Source organism: Onychostoma macrolepis, chromosome 24, assembly GCF_012432095.1.
Source record: "Onychostoma macrolepis isolate SWU-2019 chromosome 24, ASM1243209v1, whole genome shotgun sequence".
NCBI classification, from domain to species: domain Eukaryota; kingdom Metazoa; phylum Chordata; class Actinopteri; order Cypriniformes; family Cyprinidae; genus Onychostoma; species Onychostoma macrolepis.
In genome coordinates, this window is record NC_081178.1 from 26,891,924 (window position 1) to 26,913,663 (window position 21,740).

General features: G+C 35.9%; 1 protein-coding gene across 1 annotated transcript in view; it reads right to left on the minus strand.

The window, feature by feature from the left end:
• Positions 1 to 2,958: 2,958 nt before the first annotated feature.
• The window catches only part of tgfbr1b (transforming growth factor, beta receptor 1 b), a 52,655-nt gene continuing 33,873 nt past the window's right edge, over positions 2,959 to 21,740 (minus strand). The window contains exons 5-9 of the mRNA XM_058765172.1: positions 21,302 to 21,469; positions 18,557 to 18,713; positions 12,941 to 13,065; positions 12,606 to 12,736; positions 2,959 to 7,907 (exon numbers count right to left, since the gene is read on the minus strand). Coding sequence (XP_058621155.1) covers positions 7,782 to 7,907; positions 12,606 to 12,736; positions 12,941 to 13,065; positions 18,557 to 18,713; positions 21,302 to 21,469 — 707 coding nt within the window. The 3' untranslated portion in view covers positions 2,959 to 7,781. The remainder of the gene's footprint in view (positions 7,908 to 12,605; positions 12,737 to 12,940; positions 13,066 to 18,556; positions 18,714 to 21,301; positions 21,470 to 21,740) is intronic.

Genomic DNA, 21,740 nt, shown 5'->3' on the forward strand with positions numbered 1-21,740 from the left:
CAGTCGCACACCACATGTCTGGAAGAACTGAAAAAAAAAAAGATGCAGGTAATTGCTTGCTAAATTCATTTTCAATATTTAATCTCAGAACACCACTTTTGTAGAGAAGTGACTTCTCAGAGAACCGGTTATCATCTGCTTCTCTTCTCTGCGAGACACAAGAACTGCTGCTTTCAGAGACGCGACGCCGCGGTGATGAAACTAAACACAAGTTATTCAGATTTAAATGGTTATGAATTCAATTTTAAGGTGTAAATACAAAGTCTCAAATATGATACATTTTCACATTGTGAGAGAATTAAGGTTGCAGTTATGAGAAATAAAGTCAATTTAAATGATAAAGAAAGTTGAAGTAGAATGTTCTTCAATATTTCTTAATTTTTCACATCATAACATTTCTTTATTTTTAGTTTAAACGCAAAACACTGAAATATTATTCCCAGGATGAAACAGAAAGCCTGTATTTCTCAGCGTGTTCTCAGATGCTGCAGTGAAACACATCCATCATCTTAAAAATTCATGAGAAAACGCACAATGTACAACTCAAGATGCATGAAATATGAAGCGTCTGAGGCGCAAAGCATAATGCAGAGAGATTTGAAAGGCAACAGCGTCCCCTGCTGGAGGAATATAAGCTATTTATCTACTATATCTGCCTGCAGAAACCACAGAAAGCTCGGCGAGTGACCTTTAAATCACAAAAGCACCCAGAATCAATTCCTGCACACCACCGCATCTTCTCCTGGTCAGCATCTTCCTCAAGAAAGTCCTGCGGCGTCTGGAGGACACGCAGCGAGAGATTCATCACTGTCAGGAGCAGCTGGACGCTGCAGGAGGCTATTTCTGGCTTCTACCTGACAGCTAACACAGCAAATAAAGCTGAAGCTGTCACACGCAGCTCAGAAGTATACTGTCACAGCTCTGATGAGCCTCGCTTCCACTGCTCCATGCTCCACAGCGGACGAATCATGCGCTCTACAGCATCGTAATGTTGGGCAGATAATAAAGCAGCCTGCTGCTGGTGATGTTAGTCTCACTGATCGACACAGAGACATGTTTACAAGGGTTTGAGCATCGAATCATCATCACTCCTGAGTTCAGTGAGTCGCTGATATACTGCACATGGGTCAAGGCTAAAACAGGAAATGAGGTGAACAGAAAAAGGGGATATCATGAGCTGATTCATCAGCCAGAAATCATAATCATAACAGATTTGTTTGAGAATGTAGTCTACGATCAAACCTGCAGGCCGCTGCACAGCTCACAGTCACGTCAGCTGAAGGTCAACGTAAATGCTGCGAAAATAAAAATCATTTTGGTTTCCATAGAAACCTGTTTCTGCCTCAGAGTTGAAAAAAGTTTAAAAAGAAGTTTAAAAAAAAAACACAAAGTAACACTGTGACATGAAATCACACTTGCAATTATGAAAAAATCACATTGTGAGATATAAAGTCTCAAATATGAGAAGCAGCGACTGTTAATTACGTCGCAGTTACAAGAAAAGATGACATTGCAAGATATAAAGTCTCAGAAATAAGGTTGCAATTGTGAAAAACAGTCACTTTGTGAGATATAAAGTCTCAAAAATGAGATATAGTGACACTGTTGTTGCAGTCATGAGAAAAGTCACATTGTAAGATATAAAGCCACAATTATGAGAAATACGGTTGTAGTTATGAAAATAAGCTGAGACGTATGGAAACTTCAGTCATATTGTGAAATGTAAAGTTTCAATACGGACAAATGAAGCTGCAGTTTAACAATTCACTCACACTGAGAGATATAAAGACGTAATCAAGAGAAATAAGGCAGTAGTTATGAGAAATAAAGTCATATTATGAGAAATTAAAGTTGCAATTAAATCACACTGTGAGATAAAATACAAAGTCACATTGTAAGATTGTTAGTTGCAATTACGAGAAATATCTCTGATATCAGAGCTCACGAGGAAAACTCACACCGCCGGAAGAGAAGGTCACGCTGGAGAAGCCAATCAGGGAGCCAATATTTGATTTATGAGGCAGAATCAATCGCTGAGGTCCTCACTCGACTTCATCTTCTCTCGAGCGTCCAGCAATATTCAAAATGTGTGAAAGCACAACTACTGACTGGATTCTGCTTGTAAAAGTACAAACTACAACTTCGAATGCATTGGTTTCATCTCAGATCCTCCAAAGCAAACTCTCCAGAGGCAAGAAATGCGTGAGAAACCAACTCTGAACTACAAATGATTAAATATCAATTCTGACCTTTCTCTGAATTTTGAGTTACATCTCAGTTTTTTTTCTACAGTGGAATAAAAAGGGTAATTATACATTGTTCTCATAATTGCGAATTTATATCTTTCTTTGCAATTCTAAACGGAGAACAAAAAATTCACAATTACTTTTTACTTTTGTAACATACTGATGGAAATAAATAAATAAATAAATGAGATGGGAGGACGTTTTTGTTGTTGTTGTTTTGCTCTTTTATTTGTTTGTTTTATTATGTCCCTATTTTTACTAATTTAAAACACTTCTAATGAAATATAGGAGTTGTAAAACAGTTAATAAAAATAAAAAGTTAAAAATAAACATTATTAGCACTATTGTCGTTTTAAAAAAATGTCTTTTAAAATATCTATATTTTTTCTATTTATCAGTTGTATTGTAATTAAAATTATGATGATCGTTCTTAATTAAGAATTCTGTAATTCTGAAGAAACTTCAAAAACAATACAAATGATATATTTTGGATCATTACTCACCTGCACTGCAGGTATTCACCAGCATTTTTATGAAATGTGTTTATGTCCCCAAATACAAAATGTAAATAAAATGCAAAGATATCGTGCACTGATACGCCACATATTCATGACAAATACTGCCAAATCTAATATGAGCCACTGGATGAACCGGACTGATAAAAGTCAAACATGAACAAATCCAGGAGAGCAATGAAGCGAGAAGTCGTATGTAAAAGTTTGAACGTGTTTTTATTGACACCCATCTCTACTCCACTATGTTAGAAAGCAACACGATCTTCACTCCGCTATGATCCTATGCAGCTCATCTGTACACACTAGAAAAGAGTCGACACGTAATGCTCTAGTGACCCACACATCAGTTTCACTCTTTATGTTCTTGGTTTTTTGTTGTTTTTTTGTAAAAGAAACAGTACAAGGCATTTCTATACAGCTGAGGAGGCATTAAAGGACAGTATGACATCAGTAAAGCACTTGTAATTCATACAGAACACAAAAAGAATAGAACGAAACCAAACAATGCTTTAAAGGAGGAATATACTGTTTGGACAATAATACAATAATAACACAATGCCATCGACGAGTACCACCGACATTAAATGCCATTTTAGCATTTCAAAAGAAACAGACTCAGAGTAAACAAATCAAATATATACACTGAGGTATAAACACATTGGTCTTCAGAGGAGGTATTTTTCTCATGACTTTTTGACCTTTTAAAACCTACTGAAATTAAATCTTTTTATTCTTTATAATATATATATATATATATATATATTGTTTTTAAAAAGCATGTGATGCAAAACATTAGAAATAAGTCCCATGCAGTGCATCACTTTAAGTGGAGTTAAAAAACAAAACTGAGTCAAACTTAGGCACCAAATAAAACGATAAAGCTTTCCTCTACCGTCCAATCAGCAGCGCGCAGCGTCCGAGTGAAATGCACCATGGGAAACTCGCCAGCTGCCCTTAAACGACCCAGAATTCTCCAAACGTATGCCGCGGCCCTCGAGGGTCTTTTTCACAGTGTCCGTATAATAATAGCATAGCGGTGTAATTAAACTCTAATAACAGCATGGAGAGAATGATGCGTTTGCATAAATGAGTGAAAGACCCGTGTGTTTCATGCCACTGCTTTAAAAATCACCGTGAGCCAATTTATGCTTTGCACTAGAAACATTCACGTCTGAGTCCATCTGACGCGGTGTGACGTACTGACGTGTTTGTGCATTATAGTGCAACGCTGCATAATTTGCTGTTGGAGAGTTGTGAATGAAAAGCCGGCGCTGGAGAAGTCTGGGTCACGTCAGGGCTTTCTGCTGGAAATATGGCCGCTGTGGATTAAAGTCTCCTTGAGGGAGGAACCGGAGGAGCAACGGTGTGGTTTCTGTCGAGTTACACAGACCTGGATGAGAACGTTACTAAACGCTGGTGATTCAAGCCCACCGCTGACAGTCATCCTCGTGTCGTTCCAAACCATGCCGATGCTTGCGTTTTACCACAGAATGCAAAAAGAGATATTTTGATGAATGTTCTAGCTGCTCTTTTCTGTGCAACTGCAGTGAATGCTGAACCTGGATCAACTGAATCAAATACGATTCAGCTTCACAAAATCACAAGCTAGTGTTCATGTTGATGTCCAGTGCTAAATCTAATGCCATACTTAAAATATCCAGTCTTCAAATCCTGATCAGTGTTATATTAGTATCGTTGAGTATTACAGTTCTTTTATTTTTATATTTTCTCATTTCACATTCATTTTAGTTAAAGTTTTAGTCATTATTAGTTTTTGTTGTTTTTACATGTCTTTATTTTTTATTTCAGTTTTTGTTATTTTAGTACATCAAGATGAGGAACGTTACTTTTTTATATTTTATTTCAGGTCAATTTTTTTAAGTTCTAGTGAACTGTAATAACCCTGATACTGATTGATTTGAATTGCATGTAAAAGAGCAGCCCATCTCATTCCCCAAACTCATCTTACAGGTCTGGAACAGCGTGAGAATGAATAAATGATCATTTTCGTTTTCTGAGTTTGCGAGTTTAAACGAGCCGATCGATGCGTAATCCTTCGCTCGTCCTCCTCTGACAGCACTGAACGTTGCTTTTTTGTGTGAAACTGGGTTTAATTTACACTTTCTCCTTCCAAAACTGTACACGGCACACAGCCACCAGCCTGACTAACATTATACATATTTATATACATGTACACATTATTTATAGACACTACGTCCTACGCACACATTAAAAAGTACTTCATTCAGGAACTGTGCATTTGAATGTGTGGCAGGAGTCCCTCGCTCAATCTTAAGACGACTGGCACGCTTCCCTCAAACAAACTCAGACCCAGCACAACTGAGATCGCGTCGCAACACAAGGCCAGATCGGTCCGCCTCCGAGGAAACGAGCTGGAAACATCTCCAGCAGGTCTGTACGGATGTGATGTAAACTGCAGGAGACTGGTTTCTGTGCATAGCAGTGAAGAGCAGAAACCCTCCGCCTCAGCAACCAGCATGCTACACACGACACGATTTACCTTTATTGAAAGGAATATTGCAGATTCGATAAACTGACAGCATTTGTGGCAGAATGTTGGTTTTAACAAAAAAAAACTGGGTTCCAGTGAGGTACTTGCAGTTTCAAATGAGATGTCACAAGACTTAAAAATACAAATTGACTTTGTCTAGTAACATTTTCTGTTCAATTTTACAGCTTTGTTGCCATAAAGTATCAGCTAAAATCTTAAAATGATCCTTTACAGCTCCAATAATACCCATGATTTAACAAAATAATGACACTACCAATCAAACGTTTTTGGACAGCAACATTTTTAACGTTCCTTTCTAAATCTTTCTGTGTGAATATATTGTAATCTGTAATTTATTTCTGTGATGCAGCTGTATTTTCAGCATCATTACTGCAGTCTTCAGTGTCACATGATCTTCAGAAATCATAATAATATGCTGATTTACTGCTCGAGAAACATTATTATGTTGAAAACAGCTAAATCATTTTTTTTTAGGTTTCTTTGATGAATAGAAAGTTCAGAAGAACAGCATTAATCTGAAATAGAAATCTTTTGTAACATTATAAATGTCTTTATCATCACTTTTGATCAATTTAATGCATCCTTGCTAACTAAAAAGTATTAATTTCTATAATATTTCTTAATTTAATAATAAATATATAATGATTTACATGTACTGACTCCAAGCTTGAATGGTATAGTTTTTAGATATTTTATTTCATATAAATGCTGATCTTCGGATCTTTCTATTCATCAAAGAATCCTAAAAAAAAAAAAAAAAAAAAATGTACTCCGCTGTTTTCAACATTGATAATAATCAGAAATGTTTGTTGAGCAGCAAATCAGTATATTAGAATGATTTCTGAAGATCATGTGACACTGAAGACTGCAGTAATGATGCTGAAAATACAGCTGCATCACAGAAATACATTACAGTTTACAATATATTCAAATAGACAGCAGTTATTTTAAATAGTAAAAATATTTCACAATATTGCTGCTTTTGCTGTATTTTGGATTAAAAAAAAATAACAAAAAAATGCAGGCTTGGTGAGCAGAAGATAATTATTTAAAAACATTAAAAATCTTACTATCCAAAAACTTTTGACTGGTAGTGTTTTTACAAAATCTTTAAATGTAAAATTTTTTAATAATTTAAATCCTCCAAAATTGCCCCGATTCCAGTGCGATTCGTAACCATGATTTTTGCTGTTTTTCAAATGTTTCATTTAATTATGTGTTTATATTTATTTTTTGTGCTAATCAACATTAAAACGCAAATGCTGTGGCCTGATCTTGACCTGCACTGATCTCTGAACATTCCTTGGATATTCAGGGCCTTTAGTCCGATTATAAAGACCCGTGAAAAAGCCTCAAACGTACAGATGCACATAAATAAGAATCTCAAGTTGCATGCTTAAATAAGCACCAGAAACTGATACCTTGAGAAAATCACGCTGTCGAGCTGAGCTGAGCGTCTCGTTTCGCTCTTCATTCACGAGCGACTATCGGATCCCATCAGCTCTGATCCTCTAGACAGCAGAGCACTGCGCTTCACATGCGTCCACACACAACCGCTGCTACATTTCTGTACGGGACACACACACAGTGCTGATGCAGTCCGCTCCGACACACACAAACACACACCAGCTCCACGTTGGTCCCTTAAGGCTCGCTCCAAAGAGTTTCAAAGCAGTCCTTGATATTTTGTACATTCTGTAAGAAAAAGTCGCCACAAAATGTTGGAAAACCTATGGCTTAGTAAATATCCATTTTCTATATGAATGCACCTCGATGCATATTGAGAACGTTCTAATCCTATGTTCGGGCAACTTTAGGTAACGCTTCCAACCTTCTGGTCGTCTGTAACCGACCGCAGCACCGACGTGCAGAGAAGCTCCAGCTGTAAATGAAGAGGTCTGATTGTTGTTGCATCCTCAGAGAATGAGAGGCAGAGAGAATGAAGGATGGCACCAGCGGATCCCAGCGCACCGTGAGGGTGGGTGGGTGGGTTGGTTAGTTGGTTCAAAGCAGTGGCACTTTCTGGTAACACCTGGCTTGGAAGGCATGGTTGTTATCGTAGTTGTTGTAGCAGAGCAGTAAAAATATAAAGTCGATAGGTTTTATCTGTATTGCATATGTCGCAGCATGTTCGCCAAGACTGAATGAGGTCATGTCCAGTTTTGTTTTTGCAAAAACAGAAAACATGTATTTAAAGTCACGCCGACCTGAAGAGCTGCAGCGATGAGCGGAAATTAAACACGAGGTGCAAACCGAGGTCCCACAGAAACAGTCAAAACAAACTCAGATCCACTTATAAATAATAAAAGAATCCGTCTTCCGCGCGCATGACGCTCCGTGTGAGAGCGGAGTCCGTGTTCTGGAAGTCCGGCGCGATTCAGACCGAGGCCAAGGATGCGGAAAACGTCAGTGAAAGTGCTGCGTCCTCTCGTGAAGACGGGGTGTGATGCGATCGTAAAGGATGATGGGAAAGGGAATGCGAACGGTCTACATCTTGATGCCCTCCTGCTGGCTGAGCTGGGACAGGGTCTTCTTGATGCGCAGCGCGGTGAGACGCGCCGCTCCGTTGGCGTACCAGCACTCCCTCATGATCTTCGCCATCACACGCAGAGCCTAGCACACAAAACACACCATGCAACTCGTCAGAACTCATGGTTATCATGGTTATTACAGTTAACTAAAATTAAAAGCATGAAAATAATATTAAAAAAATACATTTACATTGTGAGATATAATGTTGCATCACGAGAAATGAGGTTGCAATTACAAAAAGTCATATTGTGAACTATAAAAATTTGCAATTACATGAAATAAGGCTATAATTATGAAAAAAAGAGTCACATTGTAAGATACAAAGTCATAATTATGAGAAATGGTCAAATTGTGAGATATAATCATGAAAAATAGTCATTATTTCAAATAATATACATATATACACACACACACACACATATACACACTAGTTTACCATTTCAGTTTTTTAGAAAATGCCAGAGCAAACTAACTGAATAAAACAATGAAAATGAAAAACATACAAAATTATTCAAAATATATACCAAAAAAAATATAAATATATATATATATATATATATATATATATAAAAAATAGTATCTATATATGATTATTTAATATTATTTCTTTTATTTCTTCCACATTTTTCATTTATTTATTTGTTTTAATTTAGTGTACTGGAGACAACAGTGTCAGCAAAGAACTTGAGATGAAATATCAGATGTGTGAAGAAAAATAAAAGGTAAATAGTCAAAAAAAAGTCATTTAATTTTGTGTATTTAAGATAAACAAAATGCTATTAGTGTAATTAGCTTTGGCAGGACAAAGGAGTCAGCCTTTTTATTCCAAAAATATTACAAATGTCATTTCCATCACTACAGGACGCTCTTAAACACAAGACAATACGATCAGGAGAAAACACTGCCTTTCTGAAGTTCTGTTGCACACTGTTAAAAGAGTGTTTAAGAAACTTTACTTTCTTGAAACACACACACACTAGGTCCAGAAGTGCCAGTCGTTGAAGGAACAGCAATTCACCAGTTTTTAGCTAATGAGAAACACATTCACTGAAGTGTGTCCGGACAAATTTCAAGTAGCTCAATTTGTGTTTAATTCACTACAGCTCCTGGAAGTCTTTTCTTTTCAAACCAGTGTTTCGGGTTCATGCCATCTAAGAAACGCTAGAATAGACAAATACTCCGCTTCTGACGTTTATTGCCCTCTTGGCATTATTTGCACATCATCTCCTAAAGACTGGATCGAAACGCTCGTCAAACTGCCTTTAATAAAGTGAAGCTGCGTCTGATGGAGCGCGGCTTTACTCCGATACGAATCAAACAAAGAGCAAAGAGCTACAGCGTTCACACTCGGCACACTGTTGGCAGCGTATTAATGCACAATAATCTCCGCAGAGGTCGCAGCTCTTTTTAGGGTAATTACTGACACCCACATTCAGCTCTCAGGGTTAAAGATTCCCACCCAATGCAAATCAGATCATTTCTGTTTCTGGAGAGACACACGAGCAGAGTTTAGTTCATTTAGCCGCTCGCCAAACACAGGAGGTCATCCGCCGCGAGGAACAACACAGACACACATGAGCACTACTGAGTTCACTAACTTCCAGAAAGCAGAAAGGGAGCTTCTTGAAGAGGTTATTAACAGCAGAAAGAGACTCTTGTCTGCATCTATTTGTGGCAGATGAAAATATACAGTGCTGAGTGATGTTTGAAAGTCATTTAAATTTTGAGAGACGTAGAGTTTAAACTTTCTTTATGTACTTTGACACAAACATCATCTGACAATATTAAACCTTTTGGATAAATGTGACTTGTTTGCATCATTTTGGTTGCAGGTGGAAATGTGGTTTGCTGAACATTGCATAAATGTTGTTTAAACGTTACAAATAATTAAAACTTTGATTTCTGTTTTTTTGAAAATACAACGTGAAGCTATACATTCTAAACATTACTTAAATGTTTTTTGAATGGTGCTTAGAACTTTATTACATGTAGCATTAAAACGCTTTCTTTATATAGTTCATGACTCCAGCAGCAGGTAATTTTCGCCTCCTTCGAGGCCATTAAAGCCTGTATATGCGTCTCTATTTCACAGAGCGTTTGGCAGCTTTCATATGCTGGAGACAGATTAGATTTCACAGCGGTGTTATCACGGATCAAATCGAATCAAGTCGTGTCACTTCCCCAGTAATAAAGAGGTCAGCGCTGTTTTGATGAGCGCTTTGAGAAAGCTGAGCGAGGGTGGAGGCGGTTCCCGTGAGGCCTGTGGTTTGTCAGAAGGAGGACAGCGGCATCTCTCAGCAGCCATTACCTCTCCGCAGTGATGCAATTACACCGAACGAGAAGAAGATCCGTGTACGCCATAATGAAATGCTGCAAGAATTAACTTTATTGATCTACAGGGGGAAATTAAACTTGCTCTTTCAAGAACAAGACAACTTGAACAGAAGAACAAGAACTCATACATACACTTTTTTTTTTTTAAATTACTGTCCTCATGGAAGAAGTCATTTTTCTTTTTATATGATTTATGATCTTTAAGCCTTAAATATTTATTAAATTTTTTTTATTTAATGTTATTTAAATGAAACAGATTTTTATTTTATTTTTAAAAATGTGAAACTGGTTTTGTTTATCATGAACACAGATATACACAGTCATGTATAAACAAAGCCCAAATTCCCTTAATCATCATAACAATGAGAAAAAACAAAGAATATATTTCTGATGTGCAGCAAAAGATAATTGAGCTTCACAAATTAGTGAAGTGGCTTTTAAGAAAATTCCCATTTCCACCATCAGGGCAATAATTAAGAATTTCCAATCAACATAAAATGTTACAAAACTGCCTGGAAGTGTGTCTATATCGTCCTAATGCACGGTGAGAAGGAGAGTTTGAGCGGCTAAAGACTCTCCAAGGACCACAGCTGGAGAATTGCAGAAAAAAGTTGAGTCTCAGGGTTTTTCACAATTTTCACAGCCTTCTTTGATCATATTAACCAAGGGTGCAGATATTTTTGCCCATGACTGTATATATATATATATATATATATATATATATATATATATATGTGTGTGTGTGTGTGTGTGTGTGTTCTCGGACATTTAAATTAAGGATAATCCATCTGTGTGACTTCTCTCATCTCTGTGTGAGCAGAAATGTCAAAGGAGAAAACCCAGCTAACACATGATGTTACACAACGTCTTACTGTAACACAGTAACAAGTGACCAGAACAGTAACAATGTAACTATAGTACTGTAAAACACTGTAACTAGTGAGTAAAGCAGTAACAATGTAACTATGACTAGCACCGTAACACTGTCTTAATGTTTCTAACTGTGACTTGCTACAGCATCCCTCAAAAATATATAAATTTTATATATGTATATATGTAATATAAATCATGTAGTTATACATATATACATACATTTTATATATATATATATATATATATATATATATATATATATATATATACACACACACACACACACACACACACACACATATATATATTAGGGGTGTAACGGTACACAGATGTCACGGTTCGATATGATTTCGGTACAACAAGAAAAAAACCAACAAATCTACTATTCTAAGTTTATTTTCATTTATTTTGAACAGACAGTAGTACAAATTAAAAAAATTTCCACCTAGATGTGAAAATACTAAATATTATATTAAATTATAATGTTATATATATACAATCTGCAGTACATGTATACATAGAAGGAATAAATACTTGAAATATATTTGATTCAGCTAACAGATAAACAAGGGGGAAAAACAGTGCGACACGTAACGTAGCCTATATATGCCGAGTTTCAGTTTATTTTTTGTGACACGCTTAAATTTGTTCTCAGAAAGGAAACTCAAATGGCAGAAAGTGACATCCTATTTGTTTTCTTAATTTTACAAACGCACAATGTTTTGTTTTCATTGTGAGTGTACACAAATAAAATTAGACCTTTTACAGTGATGCATTATTAATAAGACAATAAATGACGGAGTGTTTTAAGTTGATTCTGCTGGTATAAGGAAACAGTTGAAGTGATCGCGCTGGCACACACACACACACACACACACACACACACATCAGTTCCAGCATTGCTAACTTGACAGCACAGATGGTACTTTATCAAAATAAAATACAGTGAACCAAACATCAGCGCGCTCTCCTCTGTCACCGTTGGAACGCGACTGAAGTACAAAGCCTATCATTTACATAATAAATAATATGTAAATGATAGGCTTTGCATTCAGATACATCGCAAATATGGAAATATTATGGACTATTTGGATTTGTGCCGAATGAGAGAGGTAGGATACTGGAGCACAAAGCTGGCCTGTGCGCAAGCCTTTAAAGTATACTCCTTTGTCAGTGAGAGACGCGTTCAGAATCAGCACATGGTCACTGTCTAGTGGCCTTTGTTTTCAACCGCGCAACTCGGCATTCGCTGTTCTTCTGCTGGCGATTATCAAACAGTGTTGCATTACTGCGGGCGCCCCCTTCTGGATTGGGGCTGAATTGCCTGTATTAGTTGTAAGGCCTCATGCACCGAACCGAGATGTATGTACCGTGACGGTTCGGTACAAATACATGTATCATTACACCCCTATATATATATATATATATATATATATATATATATATATATATATAATTTATATTATATATAATATAATATATATATATATATATATTTGTCAACTCACAGACCGATATATGTACAGATTGGGATTTCATTCCTCTGTTTTAGCATAAGTTTAGTGTTCTCACCTCACAGCTTTGCCATCTGTTTGGAATGTTGGGCCGTAGTTTCTGTTCGCACACGACTCTCCTCATCTCCTCCACCGACGGGTCGGACTGCACCAGGTCATAGTATGGCAGCTGGTAATCTTCATGAATGCCTGCGCAAAAACGTGTTTCATTTAAGGTATGATGAGACTAAACTCAAAAAACAACAGATGATGCTGCTGATCAAAAGATTAGACAAACGTCACTAAAATAACTAAAAAAGAAACACTGGGGAAACATGCACATATTTAGGCAGCAAAATGAAAAAACAGTTATTAAAGTAGAGCTAGTTTCATATGAAGAGTCCTTAATAATACCTCCAATAGAACATCTGCTGGCAATTTCCCAGAAGACCAGCCCCATGGCATAGATGTCTGCCCTCTTGAAAGACTCAAAATGCTTCATGTTTATTGAATCGTCAAGCACTTCTGGGGCCATATACCTGTTGAAGGATACAAGTGAATAGAGAGTTATTATTTTTGATGAAGCAAAGCAAAATCACAATCCAGAGATTCATGCCCCCTATGATCCAAAAACAAGGTCATTCAGCATCACCAGAACTAAATGCAGTTTCACCAAGGGACGAAAAACGCCCCTGGAAAAAGGAGGAAATCAGCCGGTTTAGAGGCATAGAAATAAATCAATATGTAATTAAAACTGAATTTTAAAAAAAGCACAGAGGCCTGAACTTCACAACCACAGCAAGCACAAAATATTTCAGTGTTTTTATATTTTGGTTGTATTTAAGGTACACTGCAGGAAAATGTCGTAAAAATGTAAATGATTTATACCAGTAGCTTTAGATCATCAATATTATGTATTTTTACTTTTTTTCAAAAACAAGTGCATACCAGTGTTATTTTAGTATCAATAAGAACATTGTTATTAATATTTTGAACTAGGTTTTTTTATTTTGATATTTTCTACTATTCTCCTATACTTCTACTATACTTTCTATTATTTTGAAATTTTACTAATTTTATAGCGTTTTTGTCATTTAATTACCTTTTTTTAAATATGTCTACATAGTTTATATATATTTAAATTCTGTTTTTAGTTTAGGTATTTTAGTATATCAAGTTAAACTAAATGAAAATGATAAATGTTGCCTTGGCAACTAGCTGAAAGAAAAAAAATACAAAAAATATATATATATATGATTTTACTTGTAGTTAAAGATAATAACTCTGGTACATACTGAAGTACACAAATAAAACAATATAAATCCATTAAATAAAAAAATATTATTTATTCTATTGAAATATTGAATATTTCAAAAATGTCATTCAAATACTTTTATTATTTATTAGTGGAATATTTTGCTTGTGTTTTTTTATTTTCTTCTTCTGTTTTATGTATTTATATAAATCAAAGCTATCACAAATATAGAACCAGGTCTAAGCAGCCGTCTCTGAGGTGAATGAGATGAGAAAGGATGGAAACATCACGTCTTTCACAGGAAGTAAAGGCACTGAAAGACTCATCTGCACACACAATGTGAGGAGATTAATCTGGATAAGTTCTGGAGATCTCCAGCACACTGCCCAGACCTCTGAGAAGCTCCTCTAGTTTATATCATCAGGGCAAACGCTGTAAGTAAACAGAGAGATCGTTCCTTTCCAACATGTTAATTCGATTTGACGCAATTTCATCCACAGCATGCAAATGACAGTGGATAAATCCTGAAATGTCTACATGCTCAGCCAAAATAATGAGAACAGGAGGACACCCAGATCTGAGCTGAAGTAGAGCGAGATGGAATCGCATCCAGTTCTCCAGAGCCGCGGGAAACCTCTCCTCGTGTGGGAGATACAGGCCGCGTCCAGAGGATGAACAACAGCAGAGGAGGTCAGAAGAGGCACGTCCAAACCCAGTATCTGCAGAAACACGTCTGATGGAGCGCTTCAGGAACTAAAGCAATCAAAGCAGGGAGCGCTTTTCTCTTTTTTGAACTGATTTATAAACACCTGCTATTTAAGGAAGTTGCTAATTTAATAATGCTTTAAAGCTGCTAATTTAATAAAGCGCTCAGCTATGGAGACTTTAGAAGTTGCATATTAAAACCAGGGTTTCTGCAGGTTTTAGGAGCATTTTTGAGAGCAATTAAAGAAAATGGAAGGAATAAATTAAACAATACATGAATATGTTCTCTAATGTCTACAAAATGAGTTGCTTTAGCAACACTTCAAAGTTTGAAAATACAACTACTAATTACTGTTGTTTTAGTATCACTGAGACGCTATTATAGTTTTTATTAATATTTTCAATTAGTTTTATGTTTGTCAGTTTTATTGTTTTTTTTTTAAATGTCTATAATATAGTTTGTTATTTCAGTTCAAGTTAAAGTTTAATGGCTTTTTTTAATTTTAGTTTCTCAGAAAACAAGACTTCATATCTTCGTTTTGCTTCTCCAGTAAATCTATTTTAATTTAAGGATGTTTAAATATTTGTATTAGAAAACAAAGCAATGTAGCTAATCAATACTCAATACTTTCTGATCTGATTCAATGAAATTCTGATTTTTATGGCCTTTATTTGTGTCCAAATTAAGACATTTTAAAACCCAAAGAGACAAAAGCATCTACAGCAAATAAAATAAAACAAAATAAATAAATAAAAAGTTTGTGCCATATAAATGGGTATTTTGCATGACACAAATGTTACAGTTCTCTTTAACCCTTTAACTGTGCTTCCATCTTTGAACACAGACGTGAAAGTGCACGATCCAAACTTACATTTTTATAATTCATGAACAAAAACATTTTGTAATATGATTTTGATGTACCATTACTAATGCAATGTCTGATTTTAAAATGGCTTTCAAAAGATGAATTTTGAGATTTTAAGCTTTCAAACTGATATATAATTTATGATGATGTCTAAAGGGTGATTGGGAAAAAGGCAACAAAGAAAGACTTTTTGTGACAAAGGTCAGAACTCCTGTTATTATGTAGATTTTTGAGGTGCACTCGTCATAAAATAATCTATTACTTTTCCTAAATAATTTGTAACACAGTGGTAAAATATCTATTTATGATACATAGTTTGTCACGATTAAATTAAGATTTATTTGTATTATAGTGCAGTAAACTTAGGCGTCCCGCCGAGGGGACGTGTGACAGTCAAGAGGTTAAAAAACATTTCCCATTAGCTATGTTTCCATCCAATATCGCATAAAAAAAAAACGCTGAATGGAATCACCAAGATGCGCATAAATTCTTAAAATGCACATAAAAAACTCTGGTACATACTGAAGTACACAAATAAAACAATATAAATCCATTAAATAAAAAATATTATTTATTCTATTGAAATATTGAATATTTCAAAAATGTCATTCAAATACTTTTATTATTTATTAGTGGAATATTTTGCTTGTGTTTTTTATTTTCTTCTTCTGTTTTATGTATTTATTTAAATCAAAGCTATCACAAATATAGAACCAGGTCTAAGCAGCCGTCTCTGAGGTGAATGAGATGAGAAAGGATGGAAACATCACGTCTTTCACAGGAAGTAAAGGCACTGAAAGACTCATCTGCACACACAATGTGAGGAGATTAATCTGGATAAGTTCTGGAGATCTCCAGCACACTGCCCAGACCTCTGAGAAGCTCCTCTAGTTTATATCATCAGGGCAAACGCTGTAAGTAAACAGAGAGATCGTTCCTTTCCAACATGTTAATTCGACGGACGCAATTTCATCCACAGCATGCAAATGACAGTGGATAAATCCTGAAATGTCTACATGCTCAGCCAAAATAATGAGAACAGGAGGACACCCAGATCTGAGCTGAAGTAGAGCGAGATGGAATCGCATCCAGTTCTCCAGAGCCGCGGGAAACCTCTCCTCGTGTGGGAGATACAGGCCGCGTCCAGAGGATGAACAACAGCAGAGGAGGTCAGAAGAGGCACGTCCAAACCCAGTATCTGCAGAAACACGTCTGATGGAGCGCTTCAGGAACTAAAGCAATCAAAGCAGGGAGCGCTTTTCTCTTTTTTGAACTGATTTATAAACACCTGCTATTTAAGGAAGTTGCTAATTTAATAATGCTTTAAAGCTGCTAATTTAATAAAGCGCTCAGCTATGGAGACTTTAGAAGTTGCATATTAAAACCAGGGTTTCTGCAGGTTTTAGGAGCATTTTTGAGAGCAATTAAAGAAAATGGAAGGAATAAATTAAACAATACATGAATATGTTCTCTAATGTCTACAAAATGAGTTGCTTTAGCAACACTTCAAAGTTTGAAAATACAACTACTAATTACTGTTGTTTTAGTATCACTGAGACGCTATTATAGTTTTTATTAATATTTTCAATTAGTTTTATGTTTGTCAGTTTTATTGTTTTTTTTAAATGTCTATAATATAGTTTGTTATTTCAGTTCAAGTTAAAGTTTAATGGCTTTTTAATTTTAGTTTCTCAGAAAACAAGACTTCATATCTTCGTTTTGCTTCTCCAGTAAATCTATTTTAATTTAAGGATGTTTAAATATTTGTATTAGAAAACAAAGCAATGTAGCTAATCAATACTCAATACTTTCTGATCTGATTCAATGAAATTCTGATTTTTATGGCCTTTATTTGTGTCCAAATTAAGACATTTTAAAACCCAAAGAGACAAAAGCATCTACAGCAAATAAAATAAAACAAAATAAATAAATAAAAAGTTTGTGCCATATAAATGGGTATTTTGCATGACACAAATGTTACAGTTCTCTTTAACCCTTTAACTGTGCTTCCATCTTTGAACACAGACGTGAAAGTGCACGATCCAAACTTACATTTTTATAATTCATGAACAAAAACATTTTGTAATATGATTTTGATGTACCATTACTAATGCAATGTCTGATTTTAAAATGGCTTTCAAAAGATGAATTTTGAGATTTTAAGCTTTCAAACTGATATATAATTTATGATGATGTCTAAAGGGTGATTGGGAAAAAGGCAACAAAGAAAGACTTTTTGTGACAAAGGTCAGAACTCCTGTTATTATGTAGATTTTTGAGGTGCACTCGTCATAAAATAATCTATTACTTTTCCTAAATAATTTGTAACACAGTGGTAAAATATCTATTTATGATACATAGTTTGTCACGATTAAATTAAGATTTATTTGTATTATAGTGCAGTAAACTTAGGCGTCCCGCCGAGGGGACGTGTGACAGTCAAGAGGTTAAAAAACATTTCCCATTAGCTATGTTTCCATCCAATATCGCATAAAAAAAAAAAAACGCTGAATGGAATCACCAAGATGCGCATAAATTCTTAAAATGCACATAAAAAAACTTGAGCTGGATGAACTTTTTATTCAATAAGAAAAAATGCACATAAACTACGATGGAAACACATTTACCGAATAAATTCGGTATTCCTCCATGCGCATCGAAAAAGTCATGTGACTCTGCGCTATGAGACTTGCAGCAGAGCGATCTCGTTCACAGCATCTATAGGTTGTTTCGGTCGTTCTGAAATGCCAGAAATGTCAAAGTATGTCTGTATAATTGTTGCACGACTGCGTTCCCAAACAGCAGCATCCACCTCCGACAGCAGTGACAGCATTTATTGTGTTTCGTCTGCTCGCTCTGAGGCATTATCATATATGAACATGATTATATTCAGTGGCTTCTCCTAGTTTTCTTAGAGATATTTAGTGGCAGTTTACCAGGAAGTGAGGATTTTGTTCTCTTTGACTCGTTGGATGGAAACGGTGCTTTATTCGCAAATGTTTTGTGTGATATTCCAGTTTTGCGCATAAGTTGAATTTGAATCTTTGGATGGAAACACAGCTATTGATAGGAGAGAAAACTAAATAAAAACTCTCAGCAGGGCTACTAAACTAGATCGAGAAGAACCTTCACCGAACCACAATACATGATCTGAAGCGCCTGCCACCAGCGCTGTGAGCATCCGTCTGAGGGGCGAAGGCGTACCGTTTGGTGCCCACTCTGTGGTTGGGTGCGATGTCGATGGTGTCGGTGGCGGAGTCGTGGCGCACGGCCAAACCCAGGTCTGCGATGCAGCACGTGCCGTTCTTCTTCACCAGGATGTTCTTGGACTTCAGATCCCTGTGAGCGATAGCAGGCTTCCCTGAAACCACACCACAGAGAGGAGAAAGAATTCACTTTCTCCATCCAGACACAGAACAACCAGCAGATAACGCATCAACTCTTCACACTCACGTCACTGCAAAACTCCTTCAGAACACAAATCAATGCATTTTTAATGAAAGCTGAGAGATTTCTGCTCCTCCACCGACAGTCAGTTCCACCAAAACGTGGTTGAGTGATAAAATTTAGGCTTTTATTTTTATGGTATTTGTTTTAAAAAACACTTATGCACCATGATCTTTGCCTTTTTCAAACTCTTTGAACCTTTAGTGACATGTAAACACTTATGCAACTATTCATTCAATTGCACGGTATATACTGTAGTAAAAACACGGTAAAACAATGATCATCTGTAGTAGAGTGGCTGCAGTGATTTCTGACATCGACAGCAGTGGGAAACATCCCTCAGCTTACAGTGAGACGCTAATGTCACGACTGCCTGCATCATAATGCATAATGCATGTGAACCCACACACACACACACACACACACACACACACACACACAGCAGCTCCACCTGACACAGACGCACCTTCACCATCGGCTGAGATGCGGTCGCTAAGGTGCTCTGAGCATGTTGCTATGCACAACTTCATCAGGGTGGTTGCTAGGGTGTTGTGGATTGCTTTTAGGTTATTTACAATCTAAATGTTACAGGTTTGATTGTATAATTTGCTTTTTTTTAATTAACTAAATTTAAATTCAAGAAATTAATTTTCAATTAATTTTTACATTCAATATTAAGAAATTAATTAATCAAGGACACATTAAATTGATTAAAAGTGACAGTATTTACAATGTAACAAAAATTTCTATTTCAAATAAATACTGTTCTTTTGAATTTTCTATTCATATAAAAATAAAAATAAATAAAATGTTTCCACAAAAATATTAATGTTTTCAACATTGATAATAATCAGAAATGTTTGTTGAGCAGCAAATCAGCATATTAGAATGATTTCTGAAGATCATGTGACACTGAAGACTGGAGTAATGATGCTGAAAATACAGCTGCGCATCACAGAAATAAATTACAGTTTAACACATATTCACATAGAAAACAGCTGTTTTACACTGTAATAATATTTCATTCATTTTTTCTGCATTTTTGATGACAAGCAGACGAGACTTCTTTCAGTAGCACAGCAGCACAGACTGTGACTGCTGAATTTCACTACTTATGTCCAAGGTTTAAAAATAAGCAACAGTAATCGTACACACCTCTATAATGCATTACTCTCTCACATGTCTACAAGTGAAAGCTTTATTATAACTTTAATGCTACAATAGAGCGAGCAGAATGGATCTGCAGAGCTTGATTGAGACACTCACAGTGTAATGAGGCATTACGTCTCAATTATCTGAATGTAATGAAGCTGCCGCAGCAGTAAATGAAGCTCACTTTAACAACAAACTACTCTGCTGATGAGAATTACTCAAAACCCATCAACTCCACTCAAGTCTAAATCAAGCAAGAAAGCTCCGGTTTTGGACTTTAAGATGCACACAGCTTGATTTGGTTTCACTGGAACTAAAACAGCACAGCCTGTGTGACGATGAGTTAACAACTCAATAAATGAGCAACCAAACCAACATCTGCTGTGACATCCCACACAGACGCCAGGATTCTGCTTTCATTATTACAATTTAAATATTATTACAGTGTAAAACAGCTGTTTTCTGTGTGAATATGTGTTAAGCTGTAATGTATTTCTGTGATGCAGCTGTATTTTCAGCATCATTACTGCAGTCTTCAGTGTCACATGATCTTCAGAAATCATTCTAATATGCTGATTTGCTGCTCAACAAACATTTCTGATTATTATCAATGTTGAAAACAGTTGTGCTGCACAATATTTTTGTGGAAACCGTGACATTTTATTTAAAATATAACAAAGTCTCCAAACTTGAGTGCTTGTGTGCTTCATAATCCAAAGTACTTTTAAGAAAACTACAGGTGAATATGAGAAATATCCAAGATGATGAAAAGGAAAAATCTAGTTTAAAAAGATGTGATAAATTCTTAAAACCATCCAAATGCTTACATTCATGTTGATTTGAATATATTTTGAAAATCTTTTCAAAAATGTTCAAAAGATTGAACAAATGAATGTTTTTATTTTCATTTTAAAAGGTAAAGATTTTTTAAATCTATATTTTTAAATCATGAATACCATGGAGTTTTTAATTAAACTTGGCATGTCATAAAAGGTAAAATTATGTGATTTTTTTCAGAATTTTAATTTGAAATACAGTCATGAATGTCTACATAACATCAATATGTGTTAAAAAAAAAAAACTGCCTAATTTCAAGAAATAAAAAATAGAAGATTATAATCAATACTTTCAGCCGCTGATGATGATGAGATACTTTTTCTTCTTAAGATCAGGATATAACACCTTGACTTTTGCTGTATATATACAAATAAAAAATCTAAATAATTTACATTTACAAATGTAAAATATTACAGAAGCGCCGCCCTGTATGAACTGCATTCTCTGTGTGTGTTTACTGATAGTTTTCTAGCATTTTGAAACAATAGCAACATGAATTTGCCCAAAACAGACCTTGCGTCCCCACGATCTCCATGTGCAGGTGCGCCAGGCCGCTGGCCGTGGACAGAGACAGCTTGATCATGCCCTCCACCGTCACCGTGTAGCGGTTCAGATAGTCGAAGAGAGAGCCGTGCTCGTGATAGTCCGACACCAGCCACAGCTGCGTCCACGTGCCGTTATCTGAGACGAGAACAAGACGGCACACTCAGAGACACTCCTTCTCTTCTGAAGACACAGGGCCATATTCACAAAACACCTTCAGGCTAAAAGTAGCTCATAACTCAGCGATTTAGGACAAAATCTTAAAAATAATAGGTGTGTCAGTCCTAAACGTTTGCTCTAAGAGTGTTTCACAAAGTGTTTTAGTGCTAAAACTAGCTCCTAAATCTGTGAAAGGTTAGGAGCAGCGAAGACGAGACCACAGCCACAAACCATCCTAAAATAGCTGGTG